Below are 24,896 nucleotides of genomic sequence, written 5' to 3' on the forward strand. Positions count from 1 at the left end.
AGTTCACTAAGCACACTTGCGGGGGGAAAGTTACACTAGCGTCCATCTGGCATATTTCTGGGCAAACATATGCAGGGTTTTATTGCAGGGTCTTCAGTAGTTTAACCCTAAACTAAGGACGCCAAGAATTTTGGTTCGCTCCTTGGCGTATTGAGCTCCAAATTGCTGCTTGACTTCTCATGAAGCAAAGCTGCCACAAAGCACACTTGCCTCAAGGAAGACGGAGCTCACGCCCACCTAACAAGATGCTTGCCCTGAGGAAGCTAGAAGGTGCTGGTTCCCCCCCCCCAAAAAAATATTTATTAGTTTTCTCTTGTAATTTTGTTGTTGTTTAGTCGTTTAGTCGTGTCCAACTTTTCGTGACTCCATGGACCAGAGCACGCCAGGCTCTTATGATACATAAACATAAACACAGAAAAGAAGATTACATTTAACACAACATAAAAACTGAACAACAATAAAAATGCAAAAGATAAAAGAATATTTCCCCCCTTCTTATTCCCTAGTATATTTACATTGCTAGAAGACTTCCTCAACACCTTCCAATCTGAATTTCATCATAACACATATTTAGCAGTTCCCATCATAACACATATTTAGCATCAATATCCTCTTTCATTACAAACTTCTTATCCTTACTTCCAATTGTAATCCATAATAATCATTATTATTGATCTTTCTCTATCTCTTAGCCTCATCTGTTACTTCTAGGAGTTTCTTAATTTATCTTATCGTTTACCGCTTGCGAAATCTTCAGCTCCTGCTTTCAATTACGACAAACAAGGCACAGGAGCCCTGCTTGGGAGGGGGGGGGCACAGGAGGGCAACCTGACAGACAGAGCAACTCAAGAGGCAGCAGCTCAAGTGCACCCCCCCAGCAGCCAACTCTGCCCCCTCACTTCTTGGCTCGCCTGCCTCCGTTCCGCCCCGTCCTCTTCCCTGCCCGCCTCCTCCAGCCGAGAGCGAGGTGGCAAAGCGTGGGCACTGGGGCAGCCTGCCCCCACCGCCACCGCTTTGGTTCGCCTCAATTAAATACCCACACCCCAATTAAATACCCAATCATAATACTTCAATTAAAAAATAAAAAACCAGAATAAAAAAGATCAAATTATAGTCCAAATTGTATCTATTAATTTCTTGAGCCTCCCCACGGTCTGGATCTCTGGAGCAGATCTCCACATCTTAGTCCTGCTTCTCCTTGTTGTTTCCATGTTTCCCACATTTTGTTTCCATTTTTCCACATCTCGATATTTGTTGTTTAGTCGTTTAGTCGTGTCTGACTGTTTGTGACCCCCTGGACCAGAGCACACCAGGCACTCCTGTCTTCCACTGCCTCCCGCAGTTTGGTCAAACTCATGCTGGTAGCTTCGAGAACACTGTCCCACCATCTCGTCCTCTGTTGTCCCCTTCTCCTTGTGCCCTCCATCTTTCCCAACATCAGGGTCTTTTCCAGGGAGTCTTCTCTTCTCATGAGGTGGCCAAAGTCTTGGAGCCTCAGCTTCACGATCTGTCCTTCCAGTGAGCACTCAGGTGTTTTTTTGAAAAATCAATAAAAATGATTAAAAAAAAAAATCCACATCCCAGGATATTTCCCCTATCAGCTCTTTTCCACCTGAGCCTCACCCCCATACCTAAAACCCAGACATCCTGCAGTGTGCCAGGATTGTGACTCCTGCCCTCAGCAAACAAAATAGCTCCCCCCCCGATGCTTAGGTGCCCTGAGGGCTGTGCGGGACCCCCAATCCTTGAAATGAAAAAGGGAGGGGCTCAGGAACTCTGAAGGGAGCAGGCGGGGGGGGGGCTGCACAGGATCCAGAAGCTCCTTCTCGCTGATTTCCCCCCCCCCCCCATGAAGTTCCTTTAAGACCCCAAGTTGCAGGGGGCAGCCTCACTTGCAGCGAAACAAAATGCAGCTGCCCTGGCCAAGTGGAGCCAGGCTGGGGGGCACCGTGGGGACCCCAGAAATGCGCCCCTAGAAGAAATGTGCCCCCTCTGTCTGAGGCAGCCCTCCTTCTGAAGCACCAAGAGAGTAAACGGACAGTCTCTGAATGGAGAGAAGCAGAAAGCGGAGTCCCCTCAAGCTCAGTATTGGGACCTGTGGCTTTTCAACTTGTTCATAAATGATCTAGACTTAGGAGGGAGCAGGGAGGGGCAAAGTTTGCTGATGGCAGTAAATTGTCCTGGGGTACATGAGTGAACGTGGGGCCCCCAGGAGACTTCCCTAGTACCTGCACCCCTCCTTCTCTCTCTTGAAATTAGGCTTGGGGGGAAATCTCCCATTCAATTTCAGTATTTCAAGTTTCTTCAGAACGTGCAGGGTAGGAGGCAGCAAAGTAGTTCTGGTGAAGAAGCAGTGCTGGGAGATCATGCGGTGGGGGGGGGGGGACCGGAGTTTGGTGCAAAAACCAAAGGTACTTTCATCTAAAATTATACTCACAATTGTGAGGTGTTGCCTTATTTCATTATTATAATGTTTTACATGCAAACACCAGAACTTCACATATACCTCATGCTTTTAGGAATGATTTCCTGCTGAGTTCATTGCTCAGAGTGGACTCTGAGAGGAAGACGCCCCACACTCCATACATCTAAATGGGTTCTCCCATGTGAGAGTCCTGGGATGTTCCTTGATCACTCTATTATAAATAAAGCACTTTTTGCAATCTTTTCATTTAAACTGCTTCTCCTCTCTGAGTTTGTTGATGGTTTGAAGGATTTCAACTCTTAAAGTTCTTCCTGTCCATAAGTCTGTTGATTCTGAACTTCCACTAAGAGTGAACCTCTTTCTACTTTCCTGATATTTAGATGGTTTGTCTTTTGTGTGAGTTTGTTGACAAAAATCAAGGGTTCCACTCTGACTGAAGCTCCTTCCACAGTCCATACCTTTAAATGGTTTCTCCCCTGTGTATCTGCTGATGTTTTCTAAGATTTCTACTCTGAGTGATTTACTGTACTCCATACATTAAAATGCTTTCTCCCCTGTGTGAGTCTGTTGAGTCTGTGAGTCTGTTGATGTTTCCTAAGACATCCACTATTACTAAAACTCTTTTCACACTCCATACATTGAAATGGTTTCTCCCCTGTGTGTGTCCGTTGATGTGTTCTAAGCTTTCCATTATCACCAAAGGTCTTTCCGCACTCCATACATTTAAATGGTTTCTCCCCTGTGTGAGTCCATTGATGGATATTGAACTGTCCACTCCGACTGAAGCTCTTTCCACACTCCATACATTTAAATGGTTTCTCCCTTGTGTGAGTCCGTTGATGTTTCCTAAGGCATCCACTATTACTAAAACTCTTCTCACACTCCATACATTGAAATGGTTTCTCCCCTGTGTGAGTCCGCTGATGTTTTCTAAAGTTTCCATTATCACTAAAGCTCTTTCCACACTCGATACATTTATATGGTTTCTCCCCTGTGTGAGTCCGTTGATGTTTCCTAAGGCTTCCACTATCATTAAAGCTCTTTCCACACTCCATGCATTTAAACGGTTTCTCCCCTGTGTGAATCCGTTGATGTTGTCTAAGGCTTCCACTATAACTAAAGCTCTTTTCACACTCCATACATTTATATGGTATCACCCCTGTGTGAGTCTGTTGACGTCTTCTAAGGCTTCCACTACCACTAAAACTCTTTTCACACTCCGTACACTGAAACGGTTTCTCACCTGTGTGAGTCCGTTGATGTTGTCTAAGGCTTCCACTATAACTAAAGCTCTTTTCACACTCCATGCATTTAAATGGTTTCTCCCTTGTGTGAGTCCGTTGATGTTTCCTAAGGTATCCACTATTACTAAAACTCTTCTCACACTCCATACATTGAAATGGTTTCTCCCCTGTGTGAGTCTGCTGATGTTTTCTAAAGTTTCCATTATCACTAAAGCTCTTTCCACACTCGATACATTTATATGGTTTCTCCCCTGTGTGAGTCCGTTGATGTCTTCTAAGGCTTCCACTATCACTAAAGCTCTTTCCACACTCCATGCATTTAAATGGTTTATCCCCTGTGTGAGTCCGTTGATGTTTTTTAAGGTCTGCATTCTGACTGAAGCTCTTTTCACACTCCATACATTTATATGGTTTCACCCCTGTGTGAGTCTGTTGATGTGTTCTAAGGCTTCCACTACCACTAAAACTCTTTTCACACTCCGTGCACTGAAACAGTTTCTCACCTGTGTGAGTCCATTGATGTTGTCTAAGGCTTCCACTATAACTAAAGCTCTTTTCACACTCCATGCATTTAAATGGTTTCTCCCTTGTGTGAGTCCGTTGATGTTTCCTAAGGCATCCACTATTACTAAAACTCTTCTCACACTCCATACATTGAAATGGTTTCTCCCCTGTGTGAGTCCGCTGATGTCTTCTAAAGTTTCCATTATCACTAAAGCTCTTTCCACACTCGATACATTTATATGGTTTCTCCCCTGTGTGAGTCCGTTGATGTCTTCTAAGGCTTCCACTATCACTAAAGCTCTTTCCACACTCCATGCATTTAAATGGTTTCTCCCCTGTGTGAATCCGTTGATGTTTTTTAAGGTCTGCATTCTGACTGAAGCTCTTTTCACACTCCATACATTTATATGGTTTCACCCCTGTGTGAGTCCCTTTGTGCAATTTAAGGTTTCCACTCTGACTGAAGTTCTTCCCACACTCCCTGCACTTAAAACGTTTTCTCTCTCTGTGAGTCCGCTGGTGTGTTCTAAGTTTTGCATTGAAAAAGAAGCTCTTTCTGCACTCCATACCTTTAAATGGGTTCTTTCTTTTTTGTGTTCGTTGATGTGAACTATGTTCTTATTCAGTGAAGCATATTCCACATTTCACACATTTTAATGGCTATTCCTAATGAAATGAACGGTGCCCTGTCCCCTGCAATTCTGTCTTCTCCATCACCTTTTTCAGAGTGGGCAGAAAGCAAATCCTGTTTGGGTTTCAGGAAAGAGAACACAGGGGAAAAGGGGCACATCAACCGCCATTAGCACCTTCTCTTATTTCAACATCTCCTACATTCTCCCATGTCCTCCCCATGTTCCCAATTTTTAGGAAATGAAAATGGTAAGGTGTCAAATGGTAGCAATGCATCAGCAACCTTTCATAATCCTCAATAATCTTTAATAACACAGCATGATCTTGTAATACCGTTGTCCTCTGAGACTGCCTTTCAAATCAAGTGGCTGCCCCCATTTCCACCTCTAGATCTTCATGAATCACTTCCACAGTCCCACTGACCTCAGGAGGTCCATATGGACCATTTTGGGAGACCCAGGCCTTCATCTCTTCCAGGGACTGTGGTCTGGGTCAGTCAGAGAACTAGTGACAAGGCTTGGTGCTTGGGGTCAGCTGAATGGGTGCTCAGGGAAGCTCCTGTTCTTGGAGATGGACCTCTGTCTACATGCCTCACATTGCATGGAGAGAGCAGGAGAAGCAGAAGGAAAGCAGATGGCAAATGGGAATCCCAGGCGGAAACACCCACCCCAATGGTTCTTTATAATGATGATGTGCTGCCTGATCCTCTGCTTGTCTTCTGACAGAGGACTATCCTAATCTGGCACTGAAAAGCAGGATATTCAAGGCAAGGAGATAACTGTACTTAATGGTAGGTGGCCATATTAGTCTGACACAGCTGAAGTAAAAAAATAAAAAAATAGTCCAGTAGCACCTTAGGGATCAACTTCTAGGTATAAGCTTTTGTGTGCATGCACACTTCTTCATATAGTGAAGGGTAGTGTGAGATGGTAGTAGGAGTACCTTTCTGAGAAAAACCCCCACCCCACCCTCCCACGATATACAAGGCTCTGGTGACATCTGTGTCAGTGTATCTGAAGAAGTGTGCATGCAGACCAAAGCTTATATCTAGAACAATCATAGTTGGTCTCCAAGGTGCTACGGGACTATTTTTAAATTTTGTATTTCAAATATGTCCAACCAACACAGCTACCTACCTGAATCTAGATGTCCTGGGGTGTTGGGGAGCAGTAGTTCCTTTGGTGGGGGACATGTCCTGCACCTCCTGGGGTCATTTTTCCACCCTTGGTCCCCACCCTGCACTCAGCTCTCACCTGTGGCTTCCAGAAGCTGTCAGCATGCAACAGGGGTTCAAGCAACGGCTTCACCCGGCCGGCTAAACCAGGTGAGGAAAGCTGATGGGTCTCAAATCCTTGGGGGGCTGGGGAATTCTGCTGCACCTGAAGTCAAGCCCTGGTGGATGGAGAGGAGGAGAACAACTGTGAATCCCACAGTCCAGAAGGCAGATTCTGCCCGTGCGGAAGAGGAAAGTGAAGGGCAGGTGGGGCACGTCCACCTGGAGGCTTGTTATCTAGTCCCAGGGTTACTCTGACATTGAATTGTATATAAATTACAGTATTGAAATGCGCCTGCTCCCACTTCATATTCTGCTATTACTCTACTCTGCTTGGCTGTTTCTTACTTGAGTGCTGTTTTGGTATGCTAAGTCAGGGTTTTACTGTGAGTTACATTTTTCCTATTTTTTTGGATCCTGTTATGCTTCTCTGTTTTCAGTAATAAATTTTTCAGCTGATTTCCCCCCCCTGCCTCTGAGTGTTTTCTCCTACTCTGCTAACTATACATCGATCATTATGGAGGAGCAAGACCTGCAACCTAAAGCCCTCATCAGCCTCGGCCCTGTGGACCTGAAGGAGCATCTTCACCCCCATCGTTCAGTCCGGACAGGGAGGTCCGCCTCCGAGGGTCTTCTGCTGGTTCCCTTGCTGTTAGAAGTGAAGTTCCAGGGAACCAGGCAGAGGGCCTCCTGCCCCATGGAATGCCCTCCCTTCAGAGGGCAAGGAAACATGCAACTATCTGACATTTCGAAGACAGCTGTATCAGGAGGTTTTTAATTTTTGGATGTTTTACTGTCTTGTATATGTACTGTAGGGACGCGGGTGGTGTTGTGGGTTACACCTCAGAGCTTAGGACTTGCTGATCAGAAGGTCGGCGGTTCGAATCCCCGCAACAGGATGAGTTCCCATTGCTCGGTCCCTGCTCCTGCCAACCTAGCAGTTCGAAAGCACATCAAAGAGCAAATAGATAAATAGGTACCACTCCGGCAGGAAGGTGAATGGCGTTTCCGTGCGCTGCTCTGGTTCGCCAGAAGCAGCTTAGTCATGCTGGCCACACGACCCGGAAGCTGTACACCGGCTTCCTCGGCCAATAAAGCGAGATGAGTGCCGCAACCCCAGAGTTGGCCGCAACTGGACCTTCCGGTCAGGGGTCCCTTTACCTTTACCTATATGTACTGTAAGCTGCCCAGAGTGGTTGGGGGGAAGATACTAATAGTATAACGTCTAGAGTGGTACCTCGGGTTACAGGCGCTTCAGGTTACAGACTCTGTTAACCCAGAAATAGTACCTTTTGTTAAGTACTTTGCTTCAGGATGAGAACAGAAATCCTGCTCTGGTGTGTAGGGATATCGTGGAGTGGGGAGTGGGGTCTGGAGGGAGCAGACTTCCCCACCAGCAGGCAGCCACGGTCAGCCTGCACGCGTGACCTTGGGGTGCAGGGCAACTCCCCCGCCAGACAAGCCACAGCTGTCTGTACATCGTTCCACCTCTGCCTGACCTTTCGCGATCTCAGCAGTTTGCGGTGTCCTGTCTGTAACCCTTTTCCATGAGACGTTTGTCTCCATTCGTCATACATTGAGCAAGGGGAAAATGACGCTGTGGAACAGGTGCCAAAATAACTTTGTACCACCCCACGATTTTGGGACGGAAGATGTGTAAAGGTCACAGCCCAAAAATGTATTTGTGTCAATAAAAGGAGGCTCCACAGGAATGGCAGTAGCTCGCTTCAGCCCACCTGTGCGTAGCTCACATGATTATCAACACCTGTCTTGGGCCTTCACTTCACTGGTGGCGCGGCGGCAGCAGGAGGCCCCATTAGGTAAAGTGGTGCTTCAAGTTAAGAACAGTTTCAGATTAAGAACGGAGCTGCAGAACGAATTCAGTTCTTAACCTGAGGTACCACTGTACTATTATTATTATCTTGTGGTTTTTTGTAGTTATTTTGGAATTCGTACTGCAATATCAGCTCATGAAATGTTATGGGTGGAGAAAATCACAGGGTTGCCATAAACGATAATCCCACCCAGGAACACTCATTCACATACAGTCTATAAATTTGGGGATGTCACACACCTCACCTGTGGTGATACTGGCAGTCTTTGGCCTGCACAGGCACACCCGGTGTGTAGAGCCTCCAGCCCCAGGCACTGTCTATCATGAAAATGGGTCCTTTGACTGGGAAGATTCATGCAGTCACTGTCATCGGATGCTGAAGGATTGTATCTCAGCTTGTCAGTCACTCTGACATTGCCTACAAAGAATAAGAGGAACAGAAATGCTTTTGAGGTGCAACTTCTGTATCGATCCTGAGAGCCATTCCATGGACTCTGCACCCCTGTTTCTGATGACAGGTGTACATTATCCTCATCCTCAGCGGAAAAGACAATAAAGATGGAAGCCTGAGAGAGAGGAAAAGGTTTCTGGCTGCTTCCTGGGTGGGATTGCGGAAACCACGTGCCGCTTCCGAGAAGGCCTCCCCCCTCCCTTCTTCCTCTCGGGATTTCCTCTCCTCTCCAGGGGACCAATGGTTGGACTGGGCAGAAGCGCTGTGTCTAGACAGGACAGGGGATTATGGGGGCTTATGGGGTGGGAAGAGGATGGAGACTGCAGGATGGAAGGGTGGGGGGGGACAGGACCCCCACTTTCCAGGGATCCCTCTCTGGTCGCCTTGAAGGGGGGGGTCGATTGCTTGGCGGGAGGGAGAAGCCAAGGCGGCCCCTCCGGAGATTCATCGTGGGCGTCATGATGGAGATGTCTCCCCAAAGACTGGTCTTCCTATCTCCCCACCCACCCTGCCAATGCTGCGCTTCCCTGCCTAGGGGACGCCCCCTCCCTTCTCCGCCCACTTCCATGACCCCCTCTCTTTCTCCCGGAGTCTCCCCTGCACCCAGAGGCTTCCTTGGCACCACTCACCCCACGTCCTGCGCCCCCATCTCTCCATCCTAGGGCCCCCTCCCCGACAGGAGCAAGGGAGGGACAGGGGGGTCTCTATCCAGGCGTCTCTCGCGCCCCTTAAGCTTTTCATGGGATGTGCGGAGCCAGGGGAAACCGGGCGAGGGGTCCGCCCTGCGAGGAAAGCCCCCTTCGCAGCACACGTGGCGGGATCCAGGCCCGACGGAAGGCGCTTGGGGGAGCTGGAGGGGTCTCTGGGTCCTCGTCTCCTCCTCTCCCCACCCTAGGCCCCTTTCCTCTCTCCTGGAGTCTCCTCTGCACCCAGAGGCTCACCCCTTGCCGTGCGCCCCCCATCTCTCCGTCCCTATTGCCCCCCCAAGACGAGCCGGAGAGGGACAGGGGGCTTCCTGCACCCCTTAACACTTTCCTGGCCCGCTTCTCCGCGCCCCAGGGAGTCCTCGTGGATGCGCGCCCCATCTCCGCCTCTTCGCAGCATGCGTGCCGGGATCCAGGCCCCACGGAAGGCGCTTGGGGGAGCTGGAGGGGTCTCTGGGTCCTTTTCTCCCCCCTCCCCCCCCGCGACAGCAAGTTAAAGTAGTCTAGTAGAGTGGTGCCTCACAAGATGAAATTAATTTGTTCCGCGAGTTTTGTTGTCTTGCGATTTTTTTCGTCTTGCGAAGCACGGTGTCGGAAAAGTTTTGGAAAAGCTTCAAAAATCACCAAAGTCTTCAAAAACCTCAAAAAAGGCTACCACACCGCGTGCTACGAGTTGCTCCTCGAAGTCAAGTCGCAACTGTATTAACGGTGTTAAGAAAAAGGAAACAAACATGCAAGACGTTTCCGTCTTGTGAAGCAAGCCCATAGGGAAAATTGTCTTGCGAAGCAGCTCAAAAAAACAAAAACCCTTTCATCTTCCGAGTTTTCCGTCTTGCGAGGCATTCGTCTTGCGAGGTACCACTGTATGCAGGTGACTACTGCATGGATCACCATGGCTAGGTTGGAAAGGGACAGGTACGGTACCGATTGCCTAACCTGACATAGATTCGAAAATTCCAGTTTGGCTACATTTGTGACCAATGCCTCCATAGAGACAGAAGCATCCAGGATCACACAGGGACTCCTGATGGCAGCTACAGGTGACTATTGCGCCCCATGAAGAGCTGGGAGCTGGCAAACCAAACTGAAATTATTCTGGCCCAGCCATTGGACGCCCATCTTTAAAGGATAGAGATTCAGCCGACTACGTTTCCTCCATCCCAGCACACCCACCTAAAAATTGGCCAGCATCTGGCCAGGGCCATGAAGCAGTAGATCCATGATGTTTGTGGTCAGATCTGTGGTTATGTACAAGATATGTGAATAAAGGGTGAATTTGGGGTTCCCCAATGCAAAAAGTGTGATGATCCATGAGGATCCGTGCTTCAAAACCATGTTTTTGACCCATGGAGTGGCCAGGAAGCCATGGATCCGTGATTTTTGTGGTGCAGGCTGTGCCCCTGGCCATGATGTGTGATTTGATGGTGAGTTTGGGCTGATCTAGTGCAAAAAGCGTGAGGATCCATGAGGATCCGTGCTTCAAAACCACCTTTTTTGGTCCACGATATGGCCAGGAAGCCGTGGATCTGAGTTTTTTGTTGTGCAGGCTGTGCCCCTTGACATGATGTGTGATTTGACAGTGAGTTTGGGTTGGCCCAAAGCAAAAAGCATGAGGATCCAAGAGCATCCGTGCTTCAAAACCACGTTTTTGGGCCACGGTGTGGCCAGGAAGCCGTGGATCCGTGATTTTTGTGGTGGATGTTGTGCCCCTGGCCATGATGTTTGATCTGATGGTGACTTTGGGCTGATCTAGTGCGAAAATCAAGAGGATCCATGAGAATCCGTGCTTCGAAACCATGTTTTTGGTCCATGGCGTTGCCAGATAACCGTGGAGCCGAGTTTTTTGTTGTGTAGGCTGTGCCCCTAGCTATGATATGTGATTTGCCGTTGAGTTTTGGTTGGCCCAATGAAAAAAGCGTGAGGATCCATGAGGATCCGACCTTCAAAAACACGTTTTTTGGCCATGGCGTTGCCAGATAACCGTGGATCCTAGTCTTTTGTGGTGCAGACTGTACCCCTGGCCATGATGTGTGATTTGATGGTGAGTTTGGGGTGGCCCAGTGCAAAATGCGTTAGGATCCATGAGGATCCGTCCTTCAAAACCATGTTTTTGGGCCCTGGTGTTGCCAGGAAGCCATGGATCCGAGTTTTTCGTGGTGCAGGCTGTGCCCATGGCCATGATGTGTGATTTGACAGTGAGTTTGGGTTGGCCCAATGCAAAAATCATGAGGATCCGTGAGGATCCGTGCTTCGAAACCACGTTTTTGGGCCGTGGTATGACCAGGAAGCCGTGGATCCGTGATTTTTGTGGTGGATGTTGTGCCCCTGGCCATGATGTTTGATCTGATGGTGACTTTGGGCTGATCTAGTGCAAAAATAATGAGGATCCATGAGGATCCATGCTTCAAAACCACGTTTTTGGGCCACGGTATGGCCAGGAAGCCATGGATCCGTGATACTTGTGGTGGATGCTGTGCCCCCGGCCATGATGTTTGATCTGATGGTGACTTTGGGCTGGTCTTGTGCAAAAATCATGAGGATCCATGAGGGTCCATGCTTCGGAACCACATTTTTGGGCCACGGTATGGCCAGGCAGGCGTGGATCCGAGTTTTTTGTGGTGTAGGCTGTGCCCCTGGCTATGATATGTGATTTGACAGTGGGTTTAGGTTGGCCCAATGGAAAAAGCGTGAGGATCCATGAGGATCCGTGCTTCAAAACCACGATTTTGGGCCACGGTATGGCCAGGAAGCCATGGATCCGTGATTTTTGTGGTGGATGCTGTGCCCCTGGCCATGATGATTGATCTGATGGTGACTTTGGGCTGGTCTTGTGCAAAAATCATGAGGATCCATGAGGATCCGTGGTTCAGAACCACATTTTTGGGCCATGGTATGGCCAGGAAGCCATGGATCCGTGATTTTTGTGGTGGATGCTGTGCCCATGGCCATGATGTTTGATCTGATGATGACTTTGGGCTGGTCTTGTGCAAAAATCATGAGGATCCATGAGGATCCATGCTTCAAAACCACATTTTTGAGCCACGGTATGGCCCGGCAGGCGTGGATCCGAGTTTTTTGTGGTGTAGGCTGTGCCCCTGGCTATGATATGTGATTTGACAGTGGGTTTGGGTTGGCCCAATGCAAAAAGCGTGAGGATCCATGAGGATCCGTGCTTCAAAACCACGTTTTTGGGCCACGGTATGGCCAGGAAGCCATGGATCCGTGATTTTTGTGGTGGATGCTGTGCCCATGGCCATGATGTTTGATCTGATGATGGCTTTGGGCTGATCTTGTGCAAAAATCATGAGGATCCATGAGGATCCATGCTTCAAAACCACGTTTTTGAGCCACGGTATGGCCCGGCAGGCGTGGATCCGAGTTTTTTGTGGTGTAGGCTGTGCCCCTGGCTATGATATGTGATTTGACAGTGGGTTTGGGTTGGCCCAATGCAAAAAGCATGAGGATCCATGAGGATCCGTGCTTGAAAACCACGTTTTTGGGCCATGCCACTGCCAGATAACCGTGGATCTCAGTTTTTTGTGGTGGATGCTGTGCCCCTGGACATGATGTGTGATTTGACGGTGAGTTTGGGTTGGCCCAATGCAAAAAGCGTGAGGATCCATGAGGATCCGTGCTTGAAAACCACGTTTTTGAGCCATGGAGTGGCCAGGAAGCCGAGGATCCGTGATTTTTGTGGTGCAAGCTGTGCCCCTGCAAATCATGTGTGATTTGACGGTGACTTTGGGCTGATATAGTGCAAAAAGCGTGAGGATCCATGAGGATCCGTGCTTGAAAACCACGTTTTTGGCCATGGAGTGGCCAGGAAGCCGTGGATCTGAGTTTTTTGTGGTGCAGGCTGTGCCCCTGGGAATGATGTATGATTTGACGGTGAGTTTGGGTTGGCCCAATGCAAAAGGCGTGAGGATCCATGAGGATCCGTTCTTGAAAACCACATTTTTGGGCCATACCACTGCCAGATAACCGTGGATCTCAGTTTTTTGTGGTGGATGCTGTGCCCCTGGACATGATGTGTGATTTGACGGTGAGTTTGGGTTGGCCCAATGCAAAAAGCATGAGGATCCATGAGGATCCGTGCTTGAAAACCACGTTTTTGAGCCATGGAGTGGCCAGGAAGCTGTGGATCCGTGATTTTTGTGGTGCAAGCTGTGCCCCTGCAAATCATGTGTGATTTGACGGTGACTTTGGGCTGATATAGTGCAAAAAGCGTGAGGATCCATGAGGATCCGTGCTTGAAAACCACGTTTTTGGCCATGGAGTGGCCAGGAAGCCATGGATCTGTGATTTTTGTGGTGGATGCTGTGCCCCTGGACATGATGTGTGATTTGACAGTGAGTTTGGGTTGGCCCAATGCAAAAAGCGTGAGGATCCATGAGGATCCATGCTTCAAAACCACGTTGTTGGGCCACGGTATGACCAGGAAGCCGTGGATCCGTGATGTTTGTGGTGCAGGCTGTGCCCCTGGACATGATGTGTGATTTGACAGTGAGTTTGGGTTGGCCCAATGCAAAAAGTGTGAGGATCCATGAGGAGCCGTGCTTGAAAACCACGTTTTTGGCCATGGAGTGGCCAGGAAGCCATGGATCCGTGATTTTTGTGGTGGATGCTGTGCCCCTGGACATGATGTGTGATTTGACAGTGAATTTGGGCTGGCCCAATACAAAAAGCGTGAGGATCCATGAGGATCCGTGCTTCAAAACCACGTTTTTGGGCCACAGTATGGCCAGAAAGCCGTGGATCCGTGATTTTTGTGGTGCAGGCTGTGCCCCTGGCCATGATGATTGATCTGATGGTGACTTTGGGCTGGTCTTGTGCAAAAAGCATGTGGATCCATGAAGATCCGTGCTTCAAAACCAGGTTTTTGGGCCACGGTTTCGCCAGGAAGCCGTGGATCCGTGATTTTTGTGGTGGATGCTGTGCCCATGGCCATGATCTTTGATCTGATGGTGAGTTTGGGCTGATCTAGTGGAAAAATCATGAGGATCCATGAGGATCCGTGTTTTTTAACCATGTTTTTGCGCCCCTGCGCCCCCCCCGAAACAGTGGATGCGTGATTTTTTTGATGCTTTCTACAGAGTAAGACATGGTCTACAGTATCATGGTGGTTTTATTTAATTTGAATGAAAAAATCATATGAATTCACGAGGATCCGTGTAGATCCGCCTTTTACGTTTTTCCCACCAGGTGGAATAAGATGGAAGCCCCGAACAAAAGAAGACCCCAACTTTTATTAGCTGCTAATCCCCTGACCCAACTGTGGAGGCAGTGGAAGACAGGAGTGCCTGGCGTGCTCTGGTCCAGGGGGTCACGAAGAGTCGAACGCGACTAAACAACAACAACAAATCCCCCATGCTACACCCCCAAGACTACATCATGACTACATCATTGACACATCACAAAGAGGAGGGGTTGAGGAGGGGTTGAGGTGGTAACCTGAGAGTCTTGTTGAGAGCCAGTGGGGTAGAATCATAGAATCATAGAGTTGGAAGAGACCACAAGGGCCATCGAGTCCAACCCCCTGCCAAGCAGGAAACACCATCAGAGCACTCCTGACATATGGTTGTCAAGCCTCTGCTTAAAGACCTCCAAAGAAGGAGACTCCACCACACTCCTTGGCAGCAAATTCCACTGTCGAACAGCTCAAGGAATGGGTGCAGGAACTCCCCTTGCGGGTCAAATTCTGCCCTCTTTGAAAACAGCTCCTGGAAGCGTCCTGGTCCCTTCGTATCCAGGATATTCAAGGCAAGGAGATAACTGTATTAGTGGTAGGTAGCCATATTGGTCTGACACAGTTGAAGTAAAAAAATTAACAAAAATAGTCCAGTAGCAACTTAGGGTCTTGGGAGAAAAGTAATGACAAACCTAGACAGCATCTTAAAAAGCAGAGACCACAAGGGCCATCGAGTCCAACCCCCTGCCAAGCAGGAAACACCATCAGAGCACTCCCGACATATGGTTGTCAAGCCTCTGCTTAGAGACCTCCAAAGAAGGAGATTCCACCACACTCCTTGGCAGCAAATTCCACTGTCGAACAGCTCTTACTGTCAGGAAGTTCTTCCTAATGTTTAAGTGTGATACGGAAAGAGGGGGGCATGTCTTCTTCACCTTCTTCTTCGCTATAATATATCCATTTATTTCCAATTGTCAATGTCAAAAGGGACTAAAATCTATAAAATTCATAGAAAATCAACATGCCAATTTGCTCAATTTCTCTAGGACTCCACCACACCTCCCCTGTCCTCCATAATCCCTCAAGCAAGGTGTCAAGACCCTAATCCTGTCAAATCACTCTGCCAAGCCTTTCCTCCAGGAAATGCCAGTACATGGACCATTGTCTTCTCATCAGGAAGTGCTTATCTGCGCATATCTCCAGCTCTGCATATTCCCCCCTCCCTCCTCCATATGTTAATCCTGTGTAACCCAACCTCTTCTTAATGTATTCATGATGTAACTGGGATGTGTTTTGCACTGTATTCTGGGGCATGGAGGGAAGTTTCAAAAGTTTATGTCACGCCTTTCTCGCGGTTCAATCTCGCCTTGAACCTGTTGCGCAATAAACGTGGATCTTCTGCAGCTTGCTCCTGTCTCCGGCTGAGCTCATTTTCTTCCGCAGGGACCCGCGGACTTAGTCCAACGAGCTGGGTGGCAGAGCAGCCTCGCACCCAGATTTTACCGTAACATCCCGATCAGAGGAATTCCGCCATTACTGGAGGCACAAACCCGGAAGTCTTCGAGAACACTGTCCCACCATCTCGTCCTCTGTGGTCCCTTTCTCCTTGTGCCCTCCATCTTTCCCAACATCAGGGTCTTTTCCAGGGAGTCTTCTCTTCTCATGAGGTGGCCAAAGTCTTGGAGCCTCAGCTTCAGGATCTGTCCTTCCAGTGAACACTCAAGATTTTTTTGGAAAATCAATAAAAATGATTAAAAATAGGATATTTCCCCTATCACCTCTTTTCCACCTCCCCCCCCACCTTTTTTCACCCCATACCTAAAACCCAGACATTCTGCAGTGCGCCAGGATTGTGACTCCTGCCCTCAGCAAACAAAATAGCTCCCCCCGATGCTTAGGTGCCCTGAGGGCTGTGCGGGACCCCCAATCCTTGAAATGAAAAAGGGAGGGGCTCAGAAAACCTGAAGGGAGCAGGCAGGGGGGGCTGCACAGGATCCAGAAGCTCCTCCTCGCTGATCCCCCCCCATGAAGTTCCTTTAAGACCCCACATCGCAGGGGGCAGCCTCACCTGCAGCGAAACAAGATGCAGCTGCCCTGGCCGAGTGGAGCCAGGTTGGGGGGCACCGTGGGGACCCGGAAAGGTGCCCCTAGAATAAATGTGCCTCCCCAGTTGGAGGCAGCCCTCCTTCTGAAACACCAAGAGAGTAAACGGACAGTTCTCTGAATGGAGAGGAGCAGAAAGCGGAGTCCCCTCAAGATCAGTATTGGGACCTGTGGCTTTTCAACTTGTTCATAAATGATCTAGACCTAGGAGGGAGCAGGGAGGGGCAAAGTTTGCTGATGGCAGTAAATTGTCCCGGGGTACTTGAGTGAATGTGGGGGCCCCAGGAGACTTCCCTAGTACCTGCACCCCTCCTTCTCTCTCTTGAAATTAGGCTTGGGGGGAAATATCCCATTCAATTTCAGTATTCCAAGTTTTCTTCAGACCACGCAGGGCAGGAGGCAGCGATGAAGTTCTGGTGAAGAAGCAGTGCTGGGAGATCATGCGGTGGGGGGGGGGGCAGAGTTTGGTGCAAAAACCAAAGGTACTTTACATCTAAAATTATACTCACTATTGTGAGATGTTCCCTTCATTATTTCATTATTATACAGTTTTACATATAAACACCAGAACTTCACATATACCTCATGCTTTTAGGAATGATTTCCTGCTGAGTTCATTGCTCAGAGTGGACTCTGAGAGGAAGACGTCCCACACTCCATACATCTAAATGGGTTCTCCCATGTGAGAGTCCTGGGATGTTCCTTGATCACTCTATTATAAATAAAGCACTTTTTGCAATCTTTTCATTTAAACTGCTTCTCCTCTCTGAGTTTGTTGATGGTTTGAAGGATTTCAACTCTTAAAGTTCTTCCTGTCCATAAGTCTGTTGATTCTGAACTTCCACTAAGAGTGAACCTCTTTCTACTTTCCTGATATTTAGATGGTTTGTCTTTTGTGTGAGTTTGTTGACAAAAATCAAGGGTTCCACTCTGACTGAAGCTCCTTCCACAATCCATACCTTTAAATACTTTCTCCCCTGTGTGTCTGCTGATGTTTTCTAAGATTTCCACTCTGAGTGAAGCAGTTACTGTAATCCATACATTGAAATGGTTTCTCCCCTGTGTGTGTCCGTTGATGTGATCTAAGCTTTCCATTATCACCAAAGGTCTTTCTGCACTCCATACATTTATATGGTTTCTCCCCTGTGTGAGTCCGTTGATGTCTTCTAAGGTTTCCACTTTCATTAAAGCTCTTTCCACACTCCATACATTTATATGGTTTCTCCCCTGTGTGAGTCCGTTGATGTGATCTAAGCTCTCCACTCTGACCAAAGCTCTTTCCACACTCCATACATTCATATGGTTTCTCCCCTGTGTGAATCCGTTGATGATTTCTAAGGTGTGCACTCTGACTGAAGCTCTTTCCACACTCCATGCATTTAAATGGTTTCTCCCCTGTGTGAGTCCGTTGATGTCTTCTAAGGCTTCCACTTTCATTAAAGCTCTTGCCACACTCCATACATTCATATGGTTCCTCCCCTGTGTGAGTCCGTTGATGATATTTAAGGTCTCCACTCTGACTGAAGCTCTTTCCACACTCCATGCATTTAAATGGTTTCTCCCCTGAGTGAGTCCATTGATGTCTTCTAAGGTTTCCACTATAACTGAAGCTCTTTCCACACTCCACACATGTAAATGGTTTCTCCCCTGTGTGAGTCCGTTGATGTGATCTAACCTCTCCACTCTGACTGAAGCTCTTTCCACACTCCATACATTCATATGGTTTCTCCCCTGTGTGAATCTGTTGATGATTTCTAAGGTGTGCACTCTGTCTGAAGCTCTTTCCACACTCCATACATTTATATGGTTTCTCCCCTGTGTGAGTCCGTTGATGATATTTAAGGTCTCGACTCTGACTGAAGCTCTTTCCACACTCTATGCATTTAAATGGTTTCTCCCCTGTGTGAATTCGTTGATGTATTTTAAGGTCTGCATTCTGACTGAAGCTTTTTCCACATTCCATACAATTATATGGTTTCACCCCTGTGTGAGTCTGTTGATGTCTTCTAAGGCTTCCAGTATCACTAAATCTCTTTTCACACTCCATACACTGAAACGGTTTCTCCCCTGTGTGAGTCCGTTGATGTTGTCTAAGGTGTCCACTCTGACTGAAGCTCTTTCCACATTCCAAACATTCATATGGTTTCTCCCCTGTGTGAGTCCGTTGATGATTTCTAAGGTGTGCACTCCGACTGAAGCTCTTTCCACACTCCATGCATTGAAATGGTTTCTCCCCTGTGTGAGTCAGTTGATGTTGTCTAAGGCTTCCACTATCATTAAAGCTCTTTCCACACTCCATAAATAAATATAGTTCTTCCCCTGTGTGAGTCAGCTGGTGTGTTCTAAGTTTTGCATTGAAACAGAAGCTGTTTCCACACTCCATACCTTTAAGTGGGTTCGTTCCTTTTTGTGTTTGTTGATGTGAACTATGTGTGCTCATTCAGTGAAGCATCTTCCACATTTCACACATTTTAATGGCTATTCCTAATGAAACAAAAGGTGCCCTGTCCCCTGCAATTCTGTCTTCTGCATCCCCTTTTTCAGAGCGGGCAGAAAGGAAATCCTGTTTGGGCTTCAGGAGAACGAACAGACACAAAAAAAGGATACATCCGCCATTAGCACCTTCTCTTATTTCAACATCTCCTACCTTCTCCCATGTCCTACCCAAGTTCCCAATTTTTAGGAAATGAAAATGGTATGATGTCTAATGATAGTAATGCATCAGCAAACTTTCATAATCCTCAATCATCTTTAATAACAGAGCATAATCTTGGAATACTGTTGTCCTGTGGGACTGCCTTTCAAATCAAGTGGTTGCCCCCGTTTCCACCTCTAGTTCTTCATGAATCACCTGCACTGTCCCGCTGACCTCAGGAGGTCGATATGGACAATTTTGGGAGACCCAGGCCTTCATCTCTTCCAGTGCTGTGGTCTGGGTCAGTCAGAGAACTAGTGACAAGGCTAGGTGCTTGGGGTCAGCTGAATGGGTGATCAGGGAAGCTCCTGTTCTTGGAGATGGACCTCTGTCCTCATGCCTTGCATTGCATGGAGAGAGCAGGAGAAGCAGATGGCACATGGGAATCCCAGGCGGAAACACCCACCCCAATGGTTCTTTATAATGATGATGTGCTGCCTGATCCTGTGCTTGTCTTCTGACAGAGGACTATCCTAATCTGGCACTGAAAAGCAGGATATTCAAGGCAAGGAGATAACTGTACTTAATGGTAGGTAGACATATTGGTCTGACACAGTTGAAGTAAAAAAATTAACAAAAATAGTCCAGTAGCAACTTAGGGTCTTGGGAGAAAAGCAATGACAAACCTAGACAGCATCTTAAAAAGCAGAGACATCACCTTGCCAAGAAAGGTCCTTATAGTTCAAGCTCTGGTTTTCCCAGTAGTGATGTATGGAAGTGAGAGCTGGACCATAAAGAAGGCTGAACGCCGAAGAATTGATGCTTTTGAATTCTGGTGCTGGAGGAGACTCTTGAGAGTCCCATGGACTGCAAGAAGATCAAACCTCTCCATTCTTAAGGAAATGAGCCCTGAATGCTCACTGGAAGGACAGATCCTGAAGCTGAGGCTCCAAGACTTTGGCCACCTCAAGAGAAGAGAAGACCTCCTGGAAAAGACCCTGATGTTGGGAAAGATGGAGGGCGCAAGGAGAAGGACAGAGGACGAGATGGTGGGACAGTGTTCTCGAAGCTACCAGCATGAGTTTGACCAAACTGCGGGAGGCAGTGGAAGACAGGAGGGCCTGGCGTGCTCTGGTCCAGGGGGTCTGTCAGGGAACTGCAGGCAGCGAGGAGGAAAGAATTTGAGGAGACAGGGAACGATCTCCACTGCTCAGTACTGAGTCCTCCTCAGAAGACAGAGAAGAGGATAGTGAGTCTGGGGAGGAAGGGGTGCTTCAGAGAGAGGGGGATCCACGTCACAGGGGAAAACGGAAGGGGCTGAGCCATTGGCTCTGTTGGTCTCGAAGGAGAGGGAAAAGAGAAAGTAGTTAGAGCAACGCGTCATGGGAGACGGGTCGCTTTGTTTCTTCTGCATGTAATCTTGTCAGAAGGAAATAAAGAAAGGAATTTATGGCTGGCTGCCGGGAGTGTTTCTCTGCTAAGTGCAGCAACGCATGCAGGTGGCAGGCTGACAGGGTCACGAAGAGGCCGACACGACTAATCGACTAAACAACAACAACAACAACAGCAACTTAGGGACCAACTAAGTTTGTTCTAGGCATAAGCTTTTGTGTGCATGCACACTTCTTCATATAGTGAAGGGTAGTAGGAGATGGTAGTAGGAGTACCCTTCTGAAAAAAAACCCCACCCCACCCTCCCATGATATACAAGGGTCTGGTGACATCTGTTTCAGTGTATCTGAAGAAGTGTGCATGCACACAAAAGCTTATATCTAGAACAATCATAGTTGGTCTCTAAGGTGCTACTGGACTATTTTTTTATTTTTTATATCAACTGTGTTAGACCAATACGGCTACCTACCTGAATCTAGATGTCATGGGGTGTTGGGGAGCAGTAGTTCCTTTGGTGGGGGACATGTCCTGCACCTTCTGGGGTCATTTTTCCACCCTTGGTCCCCCCCCTGCACTCAGCTCTCACCTGTGGCTTCCAGAAGCTGTCAGCATGCAACAGGGGTTCAAGCAACGGCTTCAACCGGCCGGCTAAACCAGGTGAGGAAAGCTGATGGGTCTCAAATCCTTTGGGGGCTGTGGAATTCTGCTGCACCTGAAGTCGAGCCCTGGTGGATGGAGAGGAGGAGAACAACCGTGAATCCCACAGTCCAGAAGGCAGATTCTGCCCGTGCGGAAGAGAAAAGTGAAGGGCAGGTGGGGCACGTCCACCTGGAGGCTTGTTATCTAGTCCCAGGGTTACTCTGACATTGAATTATATATAAATTACAGTATTGAAATGCGCCTGCTCCCACTTCATATTCTGCTATTACTCTGCTTGTCTGTTTCTTATTTGAGTGCTGTTTTGGCCCCTGCCTTGGCCCTGTGGACCTAAAGGAGCATCTTCACCCCCATCGCTCCGTCCAGACAGGGAGGTCCTCCTCCGAGGGTCTTCTGCTGGTTCCCTTGCTGTTAGAAGTGAAGTTCCAGGGAACCAGGCAGAGGGCCTCCTGCCCCATGGAATGCCCTCCCTTCCGAGGGCAAGGAAGTAGGCAACCATCTGACATTTAGAAGACAGCTGTATCAGGAGGTTTGTAATGTTTGATGTTTTACTGTCTTGTATATGTACTGTACTGTCGGGAAGGTAAACGGCGTTTCCGTTCCCTGCTCTGGCTCACCAGAAGCGACTTAGTCATGCTGGCCAGATGACTTGGAAGCTGCACACCGGCTCCCTCGGCCAATAAAGCGAGATGAGCGCCGCAACCCCAAAGTCAGCCACGACTGGACCTAAGGGTCAGGGGTCCCTATACCTTTACCTATATGTACTGTAAGCTGCCCAGAGTGGCTGGGGGAAAAGACGAATACTATAACTTCTACAGTGGTACCTCGTGTTACAGAGGTTACAGTCAGGTTACAGTCAGTCTCTGCTAACCCAGAAATAGTACCTTTTGTTAAGAACTTTGCTTCAGGATGAGAACAGAAATTGCACGGCGGCAGCAGGAGGCCCCATTAGCTAAAGTGGTGCTTCAGGTTAAGAACAGTTTCAGGTTAAGAACGGACCTGCAGAACAAATTCAGTTCTTAACCCGAGGTACCACTGAACTATTATTATTATCATGTGATTTTTTGTAGTTAATTTGGAATTCGTACTGCAATATCAGCTTACGAAATGTTATGGGTGGAGAAAATCACAGGGTTGCTGTAAAATATAATCCCACTCATGACTTCTCATTTATATACAGTCTGTAAATCTGGGGGGGGGGCATAACCTCACCTGTGCTAATACTGGCAGTCTTTGGCCTGCACAGGCAAACCCGGTGTGTAGAGCCTCCAGCCCCAGGCACTGTCTATCATGAAAATGGGTCCTTTGACTGGGAAGATTTGTGCAATGGCTATCATCATTATAGATATTATCCCAGAATTCCCTAAAGATTGCACAAGTCCACCACATGTATGACCCCACATCTATTTTACATATCCAGCAAGTCGGTGACCCTCCGTTATACATTTTCGCTAGTTTCAAGGGGGAACGATGCCATCTATAGAACATCATCATGATGTTCTCCCTAAGGTTATAGCATGCTGTGAATTTAATATCTACCTTCCACAATCTCTCCCACTGATCCATATATATGTTGTGTCCAAAATCCTGTGCCTGTTTCACCATAACTGCCTTGACTGGTTCTTCTTTCCCATTCCAAAAGGTAATCATAGATTTTTGAAATATTTTTTCCTTTCATAAAAATTAATTCTCTTTCAAATTTAGATGTTTCTTTTGCAATTCCTTGCTTTAAATCCATGGCCAATCTTTGGTGTAACTGAAAATATTGTAATCAATCCATTAGGTGATTTTTAATTTAATCCTATTTTTTCAATGTAGGCTTGTCTTTATCTATTTCTAGGATTAATCCTAACGTAGGCCAATCTGCTTTCGTATTTCTTTTTCTTACTGCCCTGGCTTCTCTTGGTGATGTCCACAAGGGTATTTTTGGCTCAAGTATTCCTTTATATTTATTCCAGATTTTATATCACGATTACCTTATCACATGGCTCAAAAATCCCCTGTGGACTTTCACTTTTTCGTATATTAAAGAAGAGTGCCATCCAGACAGATTCTTGTGGCCTTCCAAGTCTAATAGGTCCGTATCTTTTAGAGTAATCCAGTCTTTTATCCAAACCAATCCTGCCGCCATATGGTAGAATTCCAAATCTGGCAATGCAAAACGTCCTCTCTCCTTTTGATCTGTTAATAGCTGGTGTTTAATTCTTGGTTTCTTTCCACTCCATATAAATCTAGATATTTCCCTTTTCCACTCCTTAGAACAATTCATTCCTCCTAAAATGGGCCTTGTTTGGAATAAGAAAATCATTTTGGGGAGGATATTCATTTTCACAACCGAGACTCTTCCCCAGAGCGAGAGACGGAGTTTGGTCCAGGTTTCCATATTTTTTAAAATTTCTTTCCATACTTTACTAGAATTATCCTAAGATAAATTTAAACTTTTTTTGAAATCCAGATCCCTAGGTATCTAACCTTATTTTTAGTTTCCAGACCTGTTTTTTCTTGAAGTTCTTTTTTTCCTTCCATTGTGAGGCTTTTTGTCAGTAATTTAGGTTTTTGGTAGTTTATTTTCAGCCCCAAGCCCGCCATAAATTAATCTAGTAAAAGACCCCGGGATGGCCAGGAGTAGCGCATGCGGACGTGAGTCTAGGAATGGAGAAGATTGTGGGCGGGATTCTCTGAAACACCCAGCAACCCAGATTCTCATCCTTGGCTGTCTCTTTTGCTTACGGTCTTCACTCCCAGCCTTCCTGGCAAGAGGTAGCGAGGAGGGGGAGGGGAGAACGGGAGACTTGGGGTTCTGCAATTAGAGAGGCAATTAACTGCAAGGGGAGAACGCCAATCAAAGCTCTCATTCCCTGTCGGGGAACCTGAGATCTGAAACATTTCCTTTTTCCCAAGGAAGACGCCCCAAGGCTGGTCCAAGTGGCCACTTTGGATAGCAAGGGACTTCAGCTCAGTTTCCAATTTCTCTTTTTCTCGTAAATGCAGCTGCACCGGCAGCACAAAGATCCTGAAGGAAGGGACTGGTGCGCGTCAGAGCGCAAGGGCGTTTACAGCTCCTTTCCGTTCTCTCTGGAGCAGCCGGATTTGGCACTGGGCTGCCAGGCATCCAATGGAAAGGGATTCTTTTCCATAGTGTGTAAGAGGCAGAAAAGGTTGCTGGGACCCCATGGGATAAAGAGGGAGAAGGACTTTGTAGAGTCCTTCATAGAGAAGACGAACGACTGTCAGGTCAGGAAAGACCTGGGAAAAGGCTAGCGGGTTTTTGTTTTAGTTTTGGCTTTGGTTGAAAAATGGGATCCCCACATTCTAAGAGTTCTAACCGCCAGACTCAGAGGCATATGCTGGTCGCAGCAGGAGGGGGAGCCTCCCTGGATGCTTCAGCAGCCGGCCTCCTCTGGGTCTCCTGGCTCCCTCCTCTCCTCCCTCTGAGCCTGAACTGCTCTCTGCCCCAGCATCTTCCCGCTCATCAAACCCTGTTTCCTCCTCAGCTTGCAACACTTCCCCTCCCATTCTGCTCCCCTTTCTCCCTCTTTATGCTCATTGCCATCCTCCCACCAGTCCCCAGGATCTGAGCCTTCTTCACCTGTGGGTTCCTCAGCTCATGCCTCCCCCTCCCCCTCACCAGCCAGTCCATGACAACAACAGCAACAACAGCACTGTGGTCCTCTGGTAGGAAAATTCCTGAGTAGCATGATTGAAGCAAAACTTCTGGGACTATGGAAAAATACTATCTTCCTCAAACCCCAGAATAAGCAGGAGCTCTGGGGTTGCCCCATGGGGTTCATGAGCAAAGATGGTGCCCCCAGGAGACTTCTCTGATACCTGTAGCCCCCCTTCCCCCTCTTGAAAT

The 24,896-nt window shown here is 47.7% G+C and overlaps 4 protein-coding genes across 11 annotated transcripts in view; 1 reads left to right on the forward strand and 3 right to left on the reverse strand.

Moving 5' to 3' along the window:
- The window catches only part of LOC128421742 (zinc finger protein 665-like), a 168,821-nt gene that overhangs the window by 25,970 nt on the left and 117,955 nt on the right, over positions 1–24,896 (reverse strand). Inside the window, exon 1 of one of the 7 annotated variants that reach the window (XM_053404911.1) lies at positions 22,248–22,324. The exons of 4 other annotated variants lie outside the window; for them this stretch is intronic. The gene's annotated coding sequence lies outside the window, so the exon portion shown is untranslated. Of the gene's footprint in view, positions 1–8,150; positions 8,474–22,247; positions 22,325–24,896 lie in introns of those variants that run through there. 2 more of the 7 variants (XM_053404919.1, XM_053404921.1) reach the window with 2 other exon arrangements.
- LOC128421703 (zinc finger protein 665-like) overlaps positions 1–24,896 on the forward strand; it is a 136,964-nt gene that overhangs the window by 13,338 nt on the left and 98,730 nt on the right. The window lies entirely within an intron of this gene.
- Positions 3,595–9,018, reverse strand: LOC128422901 (gastrula zinc finger protein XlCGF71.1-like; the record flags this gene model as incomplete). Its single annotated transcript, XM_053407521.1, has 2 exons — positions 8,991–9,018; positions 3,595–4,172 (listed from the first exon to the last, which is right to left on the reverse strand). Coding segments are annotated over exons 1-2 (606 nt in total), but the record flags the coding sequence as incomplete, so codon positions are not given.
- Positions 16,606–22,336, reverse strand: LOC128421730 (zinc finger protein 470-like). Of its 2 annotated transcripts, none has more exons than XM_053404893.1 (2): positions 22,253–22,336; positions 16,606–18,928 (listed from the first exon to the last, which is right to left on the reverse strand). In XM_053404893.1, the coding sequence occupies exon 2, from the start codon at positions 18,794–18,796 to the stop codon at positions 17,318–17,320; it is 1,479 nt and encodes a 492-aa protein (XP_053260868.1). In that variant the 5' UTR covers positions 18,797–18,928; positions 22,253–22,336; the 3' UTR covers positions 16,606–17,317. The 2 variants fall into 2 exon arrangements, with proteins under 2 accessions (XP_053260868.1, XP_053260867.1); XM_053404892.1 differs by lacking the exon at positions 22,253–22,336 and adding an exon at positions 20,970–21,064.

The sequence above is a fragment of the Podarcis raffonei genome, chromosome 10 (genome assembly GCF_027172205.1).
Source record: "Podarcis raffonei isolate rPodRaf1 chromosome 10, rPodRaf1.pri, whole genome shotgun sequence".
NCBI lineage: Eukaryota > Metazoa > Chordata > Lepidosauria > Squamata > Lacertidae > Podarcis > Podarcis raffonei.

What these genes read in the sequence shown, in the direction of transcription:
- LOC128421730 (XM_053404893.1), bottom strand. Translation starts at nt 18,796, where the DNA reads ATGAGCACACATAGTTCACATCAACAAACACAAAAAGGAACGAACCCA.